General features: G+C 43.1%; 1 protein-coding gene across 25 annotated transcripts in view; it reads left to right on the forward strand.

Annotated features, from left to right (window-relative positions):
* Positions 1–14,596, forward strand: part of Magi1 (membrane associated guanylate kinase, WW and PDZ domain containing 1) — a 589,708-nt gene that overhangs the window by 566,516 nt on the left and 8,596 nt on the right. For 10 of the 25 annotated variants that reach the window (XM_063257101.1, XM_063257110.1, XM_063257102.1 and 7 more), the window contains 7 exons: positions 520–611; positions 2,004–2,196; positions 4,379–4,675; positions 7,278–7,478; positions 12,928–13,021; positions 13,148–13,208; positions 14,209–14,352. In XM_063257101.1, the coding sequence (XP_063113171.1) occupies positions 520–611; positions 2,004–2,196; positions 4,379–4,675; positions 7,278–7,478; positions 12,928–13,021; positions 13,148–13,208; positions 14,209–14,352 (1,082 nt within the window). Of the gene's footprint in view, positions 1–519; positions 612–2,003; positions 2,197–4,378; positions 4,676–7,274; positions 7,479–12,927; positions 13,022–13,147; positions 13,209–14,208; positions 14,353–14,596 lie in introns of all 25 variants that reach the window. The other 15 variants (XM_063257099.1, XM_063257109.1, XM_063257100.1 and 12 more) reach the window with 3 other exon arrangements.

Genomic DNA, 14,596 nt, shown 5'->3' on the forward strand with positions numbered 1-14,596 from the left:
TGCCATGTCAGGAATTGAACCTAGGACCTTCTACATGCTAGCTAAATGTTCTACCCCTGAGCTGCATCCCAGCCCTTGAAAGTAAGATGGTTTTTTGGCAGAAATTATCTAACAAATCCAATTACTAGTGTTATGAGTAAAGAAGAAAGGGACTTAGAAATAAATTAAAAACTCTTTTAAACCCAAATCATTTCCTCCTATCTTCTGGCTGAGGAATCATCAAGTTCATTCAGCTCCATCTCCTTGCAGCAGCACTGAGGAAAGCATGGCCTTGATTAGCAGAAGTCAGGCAGTGACAGTCCTTTGAAGAACTAGGCTCAGTAACAACTGTTCTCACTGTTTGCATGGACCGAGTGTCGTCTGTCATTTCACTCATCCTCATCCTTTTATTTCTGTGCCCTTGTTGGAAAGCTTTTATCTGCTCAAACGTCAGCAGAGTTGGTCCTGTAATTGTGTTTATCTTAGTGGCATGATTCCTTTGATCAGTGAAGTAATGTGTTCCTTCTCCCCTCTCTGCAGTTCCAGATTACCAGGAACAGGACATCTTCCTCTGGAGGAAAGAGACTGGATTCGGATTTAGAATTCTAGGTGGAAATGAGCCGGGGGAACCTGTGAGTGCTTCCTTCTCTCTGCAGCGCTGCCTGCTAAGACTTCAAAGCAAATTAGGGGTAGTGACAGGGCACCAGGGTTAGATCAGGGCTAAGATCCAGCACCCACTCTTTATCTTGAGTAGTATGGACTTGCTGGATTTAGACGGAGTGGGCAGGGCGGGGTTCTTTCTGTTCCCAAGAAGGAGGGACAGAATTCTTTCTAAAGTTTGTGTTAATGTTTATGGAACACAGCACCCATGGCACCTGGAGGTCCCCAGAAAGGAAAAAAGAAACAGAAAGCAAAATGGAGAGCAATAAGAAAGGTCTCTGTCTGACCACTCTGCTGGATCTGTGCACAGGCTGGCGCTCAGCACGTTGGTAGCTGCTGCACAGATCGCCTCCCTGGGCAAATAAGAGATAGAGAATGCAGGACCTGCTCTGTATGGAAGCAGGGAATGAACCTGCACAGGGGTTGGATGACAGGCAACCTCCCTGAGCCTCAGCTGCCTGAACTTTAAAAAGTTCAGCATAACCTGGAGGATTCCATTGAAAGGAGCAGAAAGAACTAAATATCAGTATTGCTGATTCGCTTGGGATATTAATAGCTGTTATTCATTGACATTGACCACTGAATATGTGCCAAGCCTTGGGCTAAAGACTTCCAATAGACATTCTGTCATTATCAAATCTGGGCATTTATTCCATTTTTAAATTCAGAAAGACACATAAAGGTTAATTAACTTGCCCAAGATTACAGAACTAGTAAAAGGAAGCACTGATAGGAGCCCTATCATTGGCCACTGTTTTCCCCAAGTTTCTCATAAATGCTCAGTATTGCATAAATGTAATTGTAGTGTTGTTATTTACTGAGAAAACAAGGCAACAGAAATATTTTAGGTCAAGTTTAGTGACTGAGAATTACAGCGTTAAGTCATTAAATATAAAAACTGCAGAAATCATAATGTCACATTAGATTTTGTTTAATTAATTAATCTAACAACATTTATTGGGCCTGCCCTATTGTTAGGAATACTGCTGGACCCTTAAGGAAAAGTAATACTACTATTGTAATTAGTTGAGCTTTATGAAAAGGAGGTTCTTAGGTAAATACGAAAGGAGAAATGTTTTTATAGATGAAGAAATGAAGTGATCAGATGTGTCTACAAGGGAAACAAGAAAGAATGAGTCATCACTAGAGCACTGCTAAACAGCAAGGAGCCCAGCAGGACACTAGTGTTTCAAAATGGTCACAGCACCTACAGAATGCTGTGGACACCTGGGTACTTCCTGAATGTCTATGGTGTGGGTGCAGACAGGAACGAAGGAGTGAACTATTCCAGGAGATGTGAAGGGCGTCAGTGTAGGAGTAATCCAAAAGGGCAACATGTCATCCATCATCCAATTACTCCACAGATTTACATCGGTCACATTGTACCACTGGGCGCTGCTGATACAGATGGTCGCCTGCGGTCTGGCGATGAGTTGATCTGTGTGGACGGGACACCGGTAATAGGGAAATCACACCAGCTCGTGGTCCAGCTTATGCAACAAGCAGCCAAGCAAGGCCACGTCAACCTCACAGTGCGGCGTAAAGTGGTGTTCGCTGGTAGGTTTTTCATTCATTCCTTCAGACAGTGCGCTGTCACTTTCCTGTCTGCTTCCTCAGGCTTTCCTTTCAGCAAATGTTTGCAAATGTGATCAAGTTCAGAATTTCCAGATGGTTTACTTCTCTCCAACGCTACAAAACTGCTGTCATTCAAAAGTACTTTAGTGTGCAATTTGCATGTGTTCAGCAGAGGCTTCTAGAAGGCTGTTGAATACATATTACCTACCTCCCATCCAACCAGAACCCAGCAACCCTCTTATGTTATGATAATTCTCAACAGAAGAGGTCATCTGAGACATCTGAAAAGTGGTAGCTTCAAATTAAGTGGAAAAAAAATAGGTCTGTACTATAAAAAAAATAATAAAAATAGTCATGCTGTGGGCTGGTCTTACTGCACCCTGTTCTTGTTGTATAATTGAAAACCCATCTTTTCTTTTTACCCCTGCAGAATAGCTAGAGAGCCAGTCATTGTTTCTTCCTGCTGTCCACAGCCTGCAGCCAAGTTCTCAAGACACTACATTCCGTTTTAGGTTAGGCTTATAAAGGGCCTTTCTCCCTCTGGAATTCCCTCCTCCCATCAGCTGTCTTCAGTTTGAACATTTCTTGCCATTCTTGGAGCTCATGATTTACTTCTGTGTCAGATTCCACCATTTGAGAGAACTAATTGAGTAAATGTCTGTGCTGTCCACTAACTTATCAGTGTGACTTAATGGCACCAATTTGTATGTGGTTCCCACCTCAAGCCTTTAAGACAAAACCTAGAATGTGGGAGCAATTAAGTAGTATTAGTTGAATACTGAAGAAATATGGTATGAAATATTATGAAAGTGCCATAATATTAGTGTAATGAATACCTATCATAAAATTAATTGGTAAATTATTAAAAAATAGTATAATGATATATAATTAGTAACAGAATTAACATATTAAATAGCGGTGTGAGCACCCTGTCTACTGCAGCCAGGGAAAACAATACCAAATCAACCATATCTCATGTCCCTAGAGTCTACTGGTGACCTCCAAATCCCTCAGCATAATATTCATGCAGCCTGTGGCAGTGAGCTAAAACAGGATTTTGAGATGAGCTGAAAAGTATTTGACTTCCAAGACCCAAATAAAAATAGGAAGGCATCGTGGTTTCTTGTTTTAAGCCCATTTTAAAAATCTTAAGTCTTTGAATTTTTGACTCAGCATAAAGAACATGCTAAACCTAAGGAGAGACTGTAATATGTTAAGGGAAATAAGCCAAAGGCCGAGTCCTGCATGACTCCCCTTCCCTGAGGTTCCTGGAGACCAGGGCAGTGATCACCAGGGGCTTGTAGAAGGAGGAAATAGGAGCTGGTCGATGGGGCAGCATTTCAGTAGGGAAAGATGCAAAGTTACAGAAATGAATGTGGAGGTTGCACAGCAGTGTGAATGAACTTACGCCACTGAACTGTACAGGTAAAGATGCTTAAAATGGTAAAATTTGTTACTTATATTTTTCCACAATTTAAAAAAAAATCACAAAAGGAGAAGCTTCAAGAAATAAATCCGGCTGGACTCACAGCTGGCCGTAGCAGATATTTTGCTTTTGGCATGGTTGGTCCCCCTTAGTCTGTTGGCCATGGGGTACATTATGAAGACGGGTGACACAGCAGGAAGCCAGTGCCTGTAGTCAGTGGTCGGAGTAGACACAGGTCTGACAGGGGAGGAGAAGCTGAACGCGCCTCTCCCGGGTGGACATGAGTTTCATGTGTGGAAACTTGGACGTCCAGCTCCCAAGTGTGACTCTCCGGAGACAATACTTGAGATGTGTGGCCGCGCCTGTAAAGCCAAGGCAGTGGCTGTCCTTGTGCGCCGCGGAGACTCAGTGTGGGCGGGTCTTGCCGCACCCTGGCATCTGAGTGTGGCAGATGTCTGCCCGGAAATGATGCCCACCTTGGGTGACCTCTTCGGTGCATGGGACCAGCATTCATGGACAGTGGCATTTAATTGTGAGGAGGAGCAGGTGTGGTTCCCACCTGTAACACAGGGCGGGTAACTCAGAAGGGTCATGCCTAGCCTGTGCCACTGAGACCCTGTCTGACTGTCAGAAGGGCCTGGGATGCTGGCCTGTCCCCACCTGCTGCCCATCCCATCGCCGTGGGTGTGGGGCCGCCTCCGTGGGCGCCGCCCTCCCTCAGCCCTGCCTCTGTTGCAGCGCCCAAGCCCGCCGAGCCCGAGGTGCCTTCGCCCGCGTCCTCGCACCACAGTGGCACGCAGCCGGCCTCACTGGCCGAGGGCAAGCGCACGCCGCAGGGCAGCCAGAACTCGCTGAGCACCGTGAGCTCGGGCAGCGGCAGCACCAGCGGCATCGGCAGTGGGGGCGGCGGCGGCAGCGGCGTGGTGAGCACAGCCGTGCAACCCTATGACGTGGAGATCCGGCGCGGCGACAGTGAGGGCTTTGGCTTCGTCATCGTGTCCTCGGTGAGCAGGCCCGAGGCGGGCACGGCCTTCGGTGAGTGCCGGGCGGGCGCGGGCAGCGCAGGCTGCACGGTGCCTCCGCGGGGTCACGGTGACCTGGGCCCAGGTGCCTGGCAGCCTCTCCCTTCACTCTGAAAGATCGTGCGCATAACCAAGCACTTAGCAGACTTGCCTACAGTTTGATTAGCAACGCTTTGACAATATGAAGTATCTGAAATGTTTGCAAGAGAAAGGTTGTGGAAAGGTCCTGAGCAGTTCATCAGCCATAGAAATGCCCTCCGAGGATCTTCAGTGTTTTAAACAGAGCATGGGTGTAAAAACCCCTCAGCATCATAAAGTGTGACGTGGGCTTCTTGGCCCATCTTTTCTGTGGCCTCTCTCATGCCCTATCAAGTGTTTCCAAAATTGTAAATATGATTTTACTGTTGCCTGAGAATCTGATTGAAATCGGAGTTCACAGTCAGTTGATTTGAGACTCATCCATATGTGGAGGTTTTAGCAGAGTATGGAGAAACAGTTCACCCCCTCATTAAAAGTTAATGCTGCTGGGTACACAAGCAGAGAGAAACAAGACTCTAAATGGCTCCAGAAACCACTCATCTATCACTCTTTCTTGTTACAGTGAGTTATAAATGGGTTACAAATGGGTACTCCAAAAGTTAATCCACCTTCCTGGTTAGATTGTTTTTAAGTCCTCTGTCGTCTCCAAGCACATTTGTTTAACTGGTGTGGAATGTGATGGAGCCTTGACATTTGCCCTTGACCACTGTATCCTCTCATGACCAGTGGCATTGCCCCCTGACTGGCTAAAATCACTCACTGCTACATCCCTGGAGAGTTCTGATGCTGTAGAGCTCAGCTGCCTTACTTAGCCTTGATAAGTCGCTTCCTGCAAAAGCCCACCAGCCCAGGCCTGCATTGGAAGGGGACCCTCAGCCGGGCTAGGCATGCATGGCTGCAGTAGGGAGCCCCTGTGACTAACAGTCCTTCCATGTGCTACACTAACAAAGTTACTGCAGCACGGCATGACCCAGGCAAGAAAGCCCAGGTGTTTTCTTCAGATCTTGAATTTAACTGCCCCATACCCTATGATGTACTTGGGACTGTAGAATTCTCCCTGTCGTTCTCTTGGGAGAAAGCAAGTATGTTGGGTGCCAGGCTATGTGTTCTGTGATGAATATGGAATGTCTTACTCACGATTTGGTCCTTCATTATTTTCTTTTGGTTTTTACAATCAATGAATCAGACTTCCCCTAACACCTTGCATGAGACTTGAGAGCTTTCCTCACACCTGCCGTTTCATCCTTTCCTCACGCCCTTGTGCTTGGAAATGAACTGACTTAATCAAGGTCTTAAATGAGTGTGGATATTCCCTACTACACCTACTTGCTGAGTTCCAGTAGGCAGTTGTTCCTTTGAGGTCCTTTGACTTGATGTCACATCCAGTGCCACAAACTCAGGCAAATCTGCCAGAAATCAAAGGAATCTGAGTGTCTTTTCCCACACGTTGCCCTTCAGGCCTAAGTGATAGTGGAAGAGCCTCTCATTTAGCTCCATTGTCTCCCTGTTAACTTTGTAGCCCGCTCCAAAGGTACTCACCTGCATAGCTGTCTTCATGGTTCCCAGACAGCTCTTAGTAGGTGAGTATGTGTAAGAAGCATGCCAACCCCACAGCAGGCCTTCAAGGCCCCTTCCCTCATGTCTGCAGGAGCTAGCAGGGACACTGAGCATGTCCAAGTCACAATAATTCAACTCGACGCAAGGCACTTTTTCTGGTAGTTCATATCAAAGTTGTGCAGTGGCTGATGAAGAGAAAGGAAAGAGAGTGATTTGAGCCGAGCTTTGGATCAGGGTCATCAGCCCAAGTGAGTCCTAGATTTTCACATCCCTTCAAGAGGACTTTTGTGAGGCAGGAGGAGGATTTCAGAGTGGAGCAGCCAATCAGAGCCTGCCTGGAAACTGCGTGAGATGGGCTGAGTGGGTGGCCGTCCATAAGGAAAGCTGTGTGTCAAGTTTGGGTGTTTTCTTGACTCATCTCTCAGGATTTATACCCTTTTCCTAAATGACCTGTAATTTTTAAATAGAAGGCAGAAAGTGTTGGCTCATGAGATGATTTCAGATTAAATGTCTGGTTGTAGTGGACTCAGAACTTTCCAGAAACAGTGATCAGATTTCCAAATTGAGTAAGAAAAAAACATTAGGAGAGGCTTAAACAACAGCCGGCAAAAATGAAGTGACATGAACACAGGATGAGTAAAACATCTATCGAGCTCTGGGTTGGATGTGGGTAGTCCTCAAAAAAGTGAAGAACAAGTTATTTTGGGGCTTGTAAGACTCTCTGAAGTTGCTAGATACTCCCAAATCTTGTGACTGTTTTAAGGAGGGGAGCTGGGGTTTGCCCCTCATGTTGAATCAGGAAAGCACCACAGCCATGGGTTTCAGGGCAGTGGCTTCTTAGACTCTCTGAGTGTTGCCGATGTTTTGACAGTGGGCACAGAGCTCTCCTTTAATAACATTTGCTTAATGCTTTAATTAATTAACACTTAACCTTCTCTTTCCCTTTTCAACCCTTTTTCTCCTCCCTTCACCATATTCCTACGTAACTTAAAAAAATTAAAAACTCAATATCAAAGCAGGCAATGCATGTGTGGCTATGCCTCACAAAATAGGTCGGATTATTGAGGGGAGCCCTGCTGACCGCTGTGGCAAGCTGAAAGTAGGAGACCGGATCTTGGCAGTAAATGGATGTTCCATCACCAACAAATCCCATTCAGACATTGTCAACCTAATCAAGGAAGCAGGAAACACAGTTACCCTGCGCATCATTCCCGGGGACGGTAAAGTATACGTATTGTCTCTTTCTCCCTCTTCCACTCGCGCGCGCTCTTTCTCTGTGTTTTGTTAGTGCTCATGTAAGTGAGTAGCATTGATATAAAGCCAGCTTTATTATCCCTAACTGAACAGTTGCATCAGGTCAACGTGAGCCACTGTTACTAACCCGTGCCTCACCTCCTACCTGATTAATCCTCTGGTCCTGGGACCTGTCTTGCTGCAGATACAAAATACCAGAAAATCTTTAGCTTTCCTAGTTTTTGTTGTTGTTGTTGCTGTTGTTTTCTGTTTGTTTGCTGTTGGTGTCCTTGTGTTCAAAACCATAAAATAGTTTTGATATAGGTTGTAAAAGAGCCCCTGATGTCCTAGCTAGAAGTCATTACTGATTTTTTTTCAATAGTTACTGTCATTATAATATGGTAACATCACAAACCTACTTAATGAGGTAGCCCATTGCTATGGTTTTTTTTCCCTAAATTAGTATATCAAAATTTTTATTTCATGAGAAAGTTTTGGAGTTTGTGCCTACCTAATTTGTTCCTAATTTTTAGCTGCAGATAAAGAAAAAAATCACATGTCTAAGTTTTTGATAGATTATCCTACATTGAACTAGGCCTATTCTTATTTGCCTGCTTGCTTGGCTAGTTAAATGTAGGTCTTTGGTTGTTTGACAGCAGTGGCAGTTCTGCCCCCCAAGACAATTGGCACTGTCTTCTGGGGGTGCTGAGGAGCATGGAGTGAGTGGAGGCCAGGAATGCTCCCAAGTACCCTACATTACAAGAACAGCCCCCCTCAATAAAAGTACCTAGTGCTAAGTATCAGCATTCACTTTCATGTTCAAATTTTGCAAACTTGAAGTTGATATGCCAATATAAATTGTTTAGAGACTTAAATTTCAAAAATTGACATCTTCATAGGTTACCTCCACCCTCAGGAGATATGTTAGATTTCCATCACTGTGACAATACCTGAAAAAAATGAATGATATACTTCCCGTTTCAAAGGTCTCAGTCCATGGTCGGGTGACTCCACTGTGCATACCACACCTGGCTCCATTTCTGCCTTTATATATTGAGAAGAAAGTGGAAGGGAAGGCGAGGGCAACCTTTAGTCCTTTGACATGTGTGTGAGGGATAGTCAGTACAGAATACCAGCAAGAGGGCCTGCAGAGTAGATGAACATGCTGAATCTGAATTTCAACTTTGACAAGTCAAACCAGACTTGGGGCTGTGTCAGTGTCCTCTCATTCTAGGTGGGAATAAGGTTCTTATCAGACAAAGCAGGACTGGATAGAGCCAGGCTAACTTGGAATCAAGTTCAAGGTAGTGGAAGTATTTATGAGCTTAACATATATATTACTTAAATTGTGGACTTAAATTTGACCTTCAGTCTACTCTGAATCAAAGTATTTGCTTATCCAGCTTGGCAATTGGATACCACATTCTCCTTGGCAAAGGCATCTCCCCACACTTGTCACACATTTATGGGACTCACATTTTCCAGTGTTGCCTTCAGGTATTTACTACATGCATGTTCACGTTTAAAATATTAATGAAAGAAATGATTGTGTCCTTTGTTGATGAGTTTGGTTTTTCAATGTGGACTCCATAAGTGAAGTTAAAACTTCAGTCCTTTGTGCAGAGATGGATGGAAGTTCAGAGTGGAAGAAATTGTCCAAGGAGCGCATGCCCTGATCCAGAACAACCCCGTGCCAGTGCCTTGAGAGCCGAGATTTGCTTTTCTACATATTTGATTGCTAGGGAAGGTGTAGTAATACCCACTGTCATTCCTCTGGGAGAGCTACATGGGTGTAAACAGTGTTTCATAAAAGGTGTAGAGTATTTTCTGGAGTGTGTCTTTAAAATCTTCACCCTGTGCCTCCACCTTGGAGTTCTAAAACACAAGTATGATGGCGCCTCTTGTAAGATCACTGCCAGAAGGGAGGGAGACTGACACTTATTTCAGGCCCTTGTTTTATACTCTTACTTTTTTTCTGTTATACAGGATAAGTTTTGCTTGCAGATAGAACTATAAATTTTTTTTATAATGAGCTTTATCTCTATATTTGTAGAAAAGCATTTAAGCAGATACAGTCTGGGTTTCATGCCAAATGAATACTTACAAGTTTATGAAAACAAGTATATCTTCATTATCAAAGCATACTGGGAATCACGGGCATAAACATTACCTTGGTGCTCTGAAAATAGCCTGTGAAATCCTATAGTAAAACCAAGTATTTTGTATTTTAAATTAATCTGTGATAATGTTCAGTGAAGTTAGTGGTATATATGCAGTAAAATAAAAACATCACTTATTTGAAAAAAGGTTGTACCAATAAGGCATGATTTGTTTTATACTAGCACATTATGCCCATGTAAAGAGAATGAAAACCGTATTGATGGGCACTGAGCTAAATTCCCTTTACCAACATGCACTGCCGGGATGACCGTGGACACGTTCCCTACCTCCCAGTTGCCTCAGCATCTCTGTCTAAACTGGAGCGATAACTGCACCTGCTGTGCGGAGCAGTGAGACTCAGAGCAGTGTGTGTGGCAGTGACTTAGCTCAGTGCGTGGGGCACACTGGAGATGGGCAGTAGATAGGTAGCTGTTTGTACACTCAGAAAACAACAGCATGAAGAAAATCCAGAGCACAAATGGATATTTGCATATGAAATGATAATTTTTAAAATACTTAAAGTTAAGCTTCAATCCCAGATAGATTTGCATGTAAATATGATTGGATAAAGAGCAAATGAAAGATAGGAGGAAAATTAATAAAGGCATGCTGTTGAGGTATGTGTACTGAGTGATTATCTATCTCATCAAATCATGAAAGCAGCACAAATACAAAATTTGTTTGAGAACAAGATTTGATCTGCTTAGAAAATTCCAGCTACACAGCCATACAGGAACTCTAAAGGGAAACTTTTACACAATAGAGTAACTATAATCTCTTTAATTACAAGGAGACATTCTTTTTGGCATACTGATTATGATTTCCCCATGCCCCAAACAATCTTGTGATTTCCCAGAAAGTCTCCACAAAATTAATTACAGTAAGTAACATGAGGTTAAAGGACCACTGTATGGGGGCTGGAGGTTTAGCTCAGCGGCATAAGCACCTGCCTTGCAAGCAGGCAGTCGTGAATTCGATCCCCGGTACTGATAAAAAGGAAAAAGACAAAAAAAAAAAAAAAAAAAAAGGACCACTGTATGTGTTTATGAACATTTTAGCAAGTCACAGTGACAGGCTGTGCTGTTGTCTGCCCAGGATGGTGACATGGGGCAAGCTTTAGGATATACCACTTAGATGACACCTTGGTTCTGCCAGTTAACTGTCTTTGAGAGTAATAGAAGGAGTTACTGTCCTTCCAAAGGCACCAAGAAAAAATTAATAATGTGCTTTTAATATAATAATAAATACCAAAAAATGGATTGTTATCTTTAGCATTGTTAGTTCCCAGGTGCTATCTCACCTTCTTCTTGGATAGTCTTTGTACCAGTTCCTTGGATTCTTCTGTCATTGTCTTTATGCAGATAAGGAAACTGAGGCATTGAAAATTAATTTTGCATAAGTTCTATCTGTCTAATAAATTGCAGAGCTGAGAATGGAAAGCAGAATGATTCAGACCACAATATGACCTTGAAACCACTGGCTTAACCCGTGACCCAATTAGTTTGAGACATAAAACCTCCCCAAATCAGAGGGTCACAAGGCACACGGGCCTAGGAAATGCCTGCAAAGGCTACAGGGGCAACAGAATCAAACCCACAGACTCTGCTCTTTGTCATCCAGAGCTTTCCACTCTTAATTGACCATAGGTTCTTTTTCTTCAGAATTTGTAAAAATATTTATTAACATATTGTAGGGAACATTGTCCAAAAACATAACCAGATTTCATACAGCAGTTCTCTTGATCTAGCCATATTTTCTGTTAATCTTGTGCTTTGGCTATAGAGAAAATGGACTTTTATCGTTTAGTAGAAATTGTTAAAATTCCATTTAAATTTTTTCATTTCTTAGAGATCTTAAAGTTAAGATCCCATAGTAATAAACTAAAAGTCTCAATGGTAGCAAGGGCTATAACTGCAGTAAATATATTCTTCTTGCATTTCCAGGATATACTAAATATTTCCTATCTTTTAATCCATGAGAAGGACAGTATTGTCTTCATCCCCTTTTATGATAGGAGAACAATAAGGCACCTAGATAATAAGTAGGGGAGAGGAAGATTTGAATCCAGGCCTGCATCTCAAACCCATGTATGCAATGAAGATAAGATAACAGGAAATGTGACCCAAATTGAGATTGCACTGGAAGGTGGACAACAGATAGTTGTGATATGTGGGAGGTCTCTTGTTCTAGGTCTGCAGTGGAGAGAGTGGTATTCCAGGTTTCCCACTTTGAAGTACTTAAAAATGTTTCCTTGTAGAAAACTTATTTTTAATGGGTAAATATATGTACTCAACAAACACAAAACTGTTACTATGACTCATGGGAAACTTGTAGACACAGGAAAGGTGTAGGTGCACCCCAGCCCCCACAGTTAGCATTTTGTTGATGAGAAAATGTATACCAAGTTGCCAAGACGTGGAACTTCTTTATAGCTGTTGCTGCCTGCCTTGATCTTAATGGAGAAGGAATTAGCAAATGAGTATCTAACCATCACTGCGGGAATCATGTGTGTGGGTGTGTGGTCTAGTTCTGAGTATTTTCACATTCCACTTCTCCAAACTTAGAGACTAATGAAGTTGCTGATGAATGTGATCAGTGAAGAAGAAAGTCAATTTCCATAGGAATATAATCATACTCATTACACTGAGATAGCTTTGTGATTTATACGACTTACATTTACAAACTCTCGTTTTTCTAATGCACATTTTAAAATTAATCTTTCATGATTGATACTCAGTGAGATCTGTCAAGAGTTCCATACGTTGACTTGCACTTCATTAAAAGCAGTGGAGAAAAAAGTGGCTGATGCTTGCGTATCTTTAACAAGACGCTGGCACATTTCTGATCTTACTACAATATTCACATAAGGAAATCAAGCCAACTCAACAAATACTGCTGACAAATTGCAGGAAAGTTAGTGGAGACACTTCCTGTGAGCCTGTGAAGCTCTGGAAGGTGACTCCTGTGTGATGTCCCATGCGAGTGGGATGCCATCTACCCTGTTACCTCCATTGGCTGCCATTGTGGGGCAGCACAGTCTCCCGCTGACTCTGTTCCCTTTAGGGATTGTCTAATGGAGAGCAGGGAATGGGCCCAGCCCACAACGGCAAAGATAGAGCAGTTCATTAATCTCCTAGCTGTCTGGAAATTCAGGTGTAACTGTTTGGACTAGGAACAGAGAAGTCTGCATTCTGTTTTAGATTTAGGGCATCTGCACACGTCCCCATCACGAGTGTCTCCTCTGAGGCCCTCATTTCTTTATATTCCATCTTGCAGAGTCCTCGAATGCTACCTTGCTGACCAATGCAGAGAAGATCGCCACCATCACCACTACCCACGCCCCTTCTCAGCAGGGCTCCCAGGAGACCAGGTCAGCTTGGCTTGGGTTTCTTTGTGAGGTACAGGAGAAATGACTCTCAGCATGGCACACACCTCTGCGATTCTTTCCCAGCTCCCCTTTGGGTTGCTGTTATATTTATTTCTTTTTCTTTGGCAGGAATACCACCAAACCAAAGCCGGAATCCCAGTTTGAGTTCAAAGCACCCCAGGCCACACAGGTGAGGGTTGTTTCTCCTCTTTTAATTTTGTTTTTCTTTTTCTGTGTATTTTGTTCATTTCTGAGGCTACTACAAAACAGATTTTAAAAGACATCCTTAACCTAAAATAAGTAATCTTGTGTGCAATGATTTACCAATTGTGTACTTACATTTAACTGTCTAGGAAATAGACATTTCATTTTACTGCCTTTGACAAATTTTCTCAGATACCTTTTCTAGGGTAAAAACAAAATGAAATGTTATCACAAGGATCAGTGATAATGCCTATCGACTTATAGTTTTCAAAGATGTATTCCTGTGGAATGTGGTGGCACATTTGTAATCCCAGCACTCAGGAGGCTGAGTTAGGAAGATCAAATAGTGAGTTCCAGGCCAGTGTGAAACCCAGTCTCAAAAAACTAAAAAAAAAAAGAAAAGAAAATGTGTTTCTGCCAGGAAAATCTCTCTTTTGATAAGGTATCTGTTGGACTTGTGAATTTCAAGTGAGACACAGAACAAGATATCTGCTCCTTACTATAGCAATAGAGGGCACACAGATGATAGCAAGTGAAATGAATTTGAGAATATTGGCAATGTTAAATAAGTTACTTTTTGTACTCATCTCCTTGGAGCCTTTGATAGTCCACTCATGTTTCTCCCCACAGGGACCGGGAGCCATTCCCAGACGGTAGAGCTGATGTTGCCAGCCTAGCATGGCACTGCTGGCATCTGAGGAATGCATGGGTCAGGAAACAGAAATCCCAGTGGCAAATGGGTGGCATCCTGGGGCACAAGCTCACCTGTGCCCCATACAGGCATGCTCCTGAGCATTTCCAAAGTCTAGATAGCCCTCCCAGGCTAATGAGGATGATTGATAAATGATGAAGAGTCACCAAGAGAGAGCTGGAGAGTGTACCTTTTTGGCAAATTTACATAATAGAGAATGTTTGAGAAGAGATGAGGAAAAATAATTGTGGATATAAATTCTCCTAGAATTATTGCATTTAATTTCCTTAAACAGGAGCAGGACTTTTATACTGTGGAACTGGAAAGGGGAGCCAAGGGGTTTGGCTTTAGTCTGCGAGGAGGTCGGGAGTATAACATGGACCTCTATGTTCTGCGCCTAGCAGAGGACGGGCCTGCGGAGAGGTGTGGGAAGATGAGGGTAAGTTGGGAACCAAGGCGGGGTGGATGCGAGTGACCAGCTGCAGCAGCTTCTTGACACACATAGTTAGCATGGACAGGTTCCTGAGAATTCCATTTCCTGTGCTGCTTTAAGATACTCCCACACTACCCTACTATAACAGCTCTTCCTAAAGTATTGTTTGTTGTAGCTGCTAAATTTGAATAAATCTTTGAAAAGATTAAAATCCCTAACAGTTGGCTCAAAGGAGATATTTTCTGAGTGC

This window comes from Cavia porcellus, unplaced genomic scaffold (assembly GCF_034190915.1).
Source record: "Cavia porcellus strain 051 isolate PalLab524CR breed Dunkin Hartley unplaced genomic scaffold, mCavPor4.1 scaffold_10, whole genome shotgun sequence".
In the NCBI taxonomy this organism is placed as follows: Eukaryota; Metazoa; Chordata; class Mammalia; order Rodentia; family Caviidae; genus Cavia; species Cavia porcellus.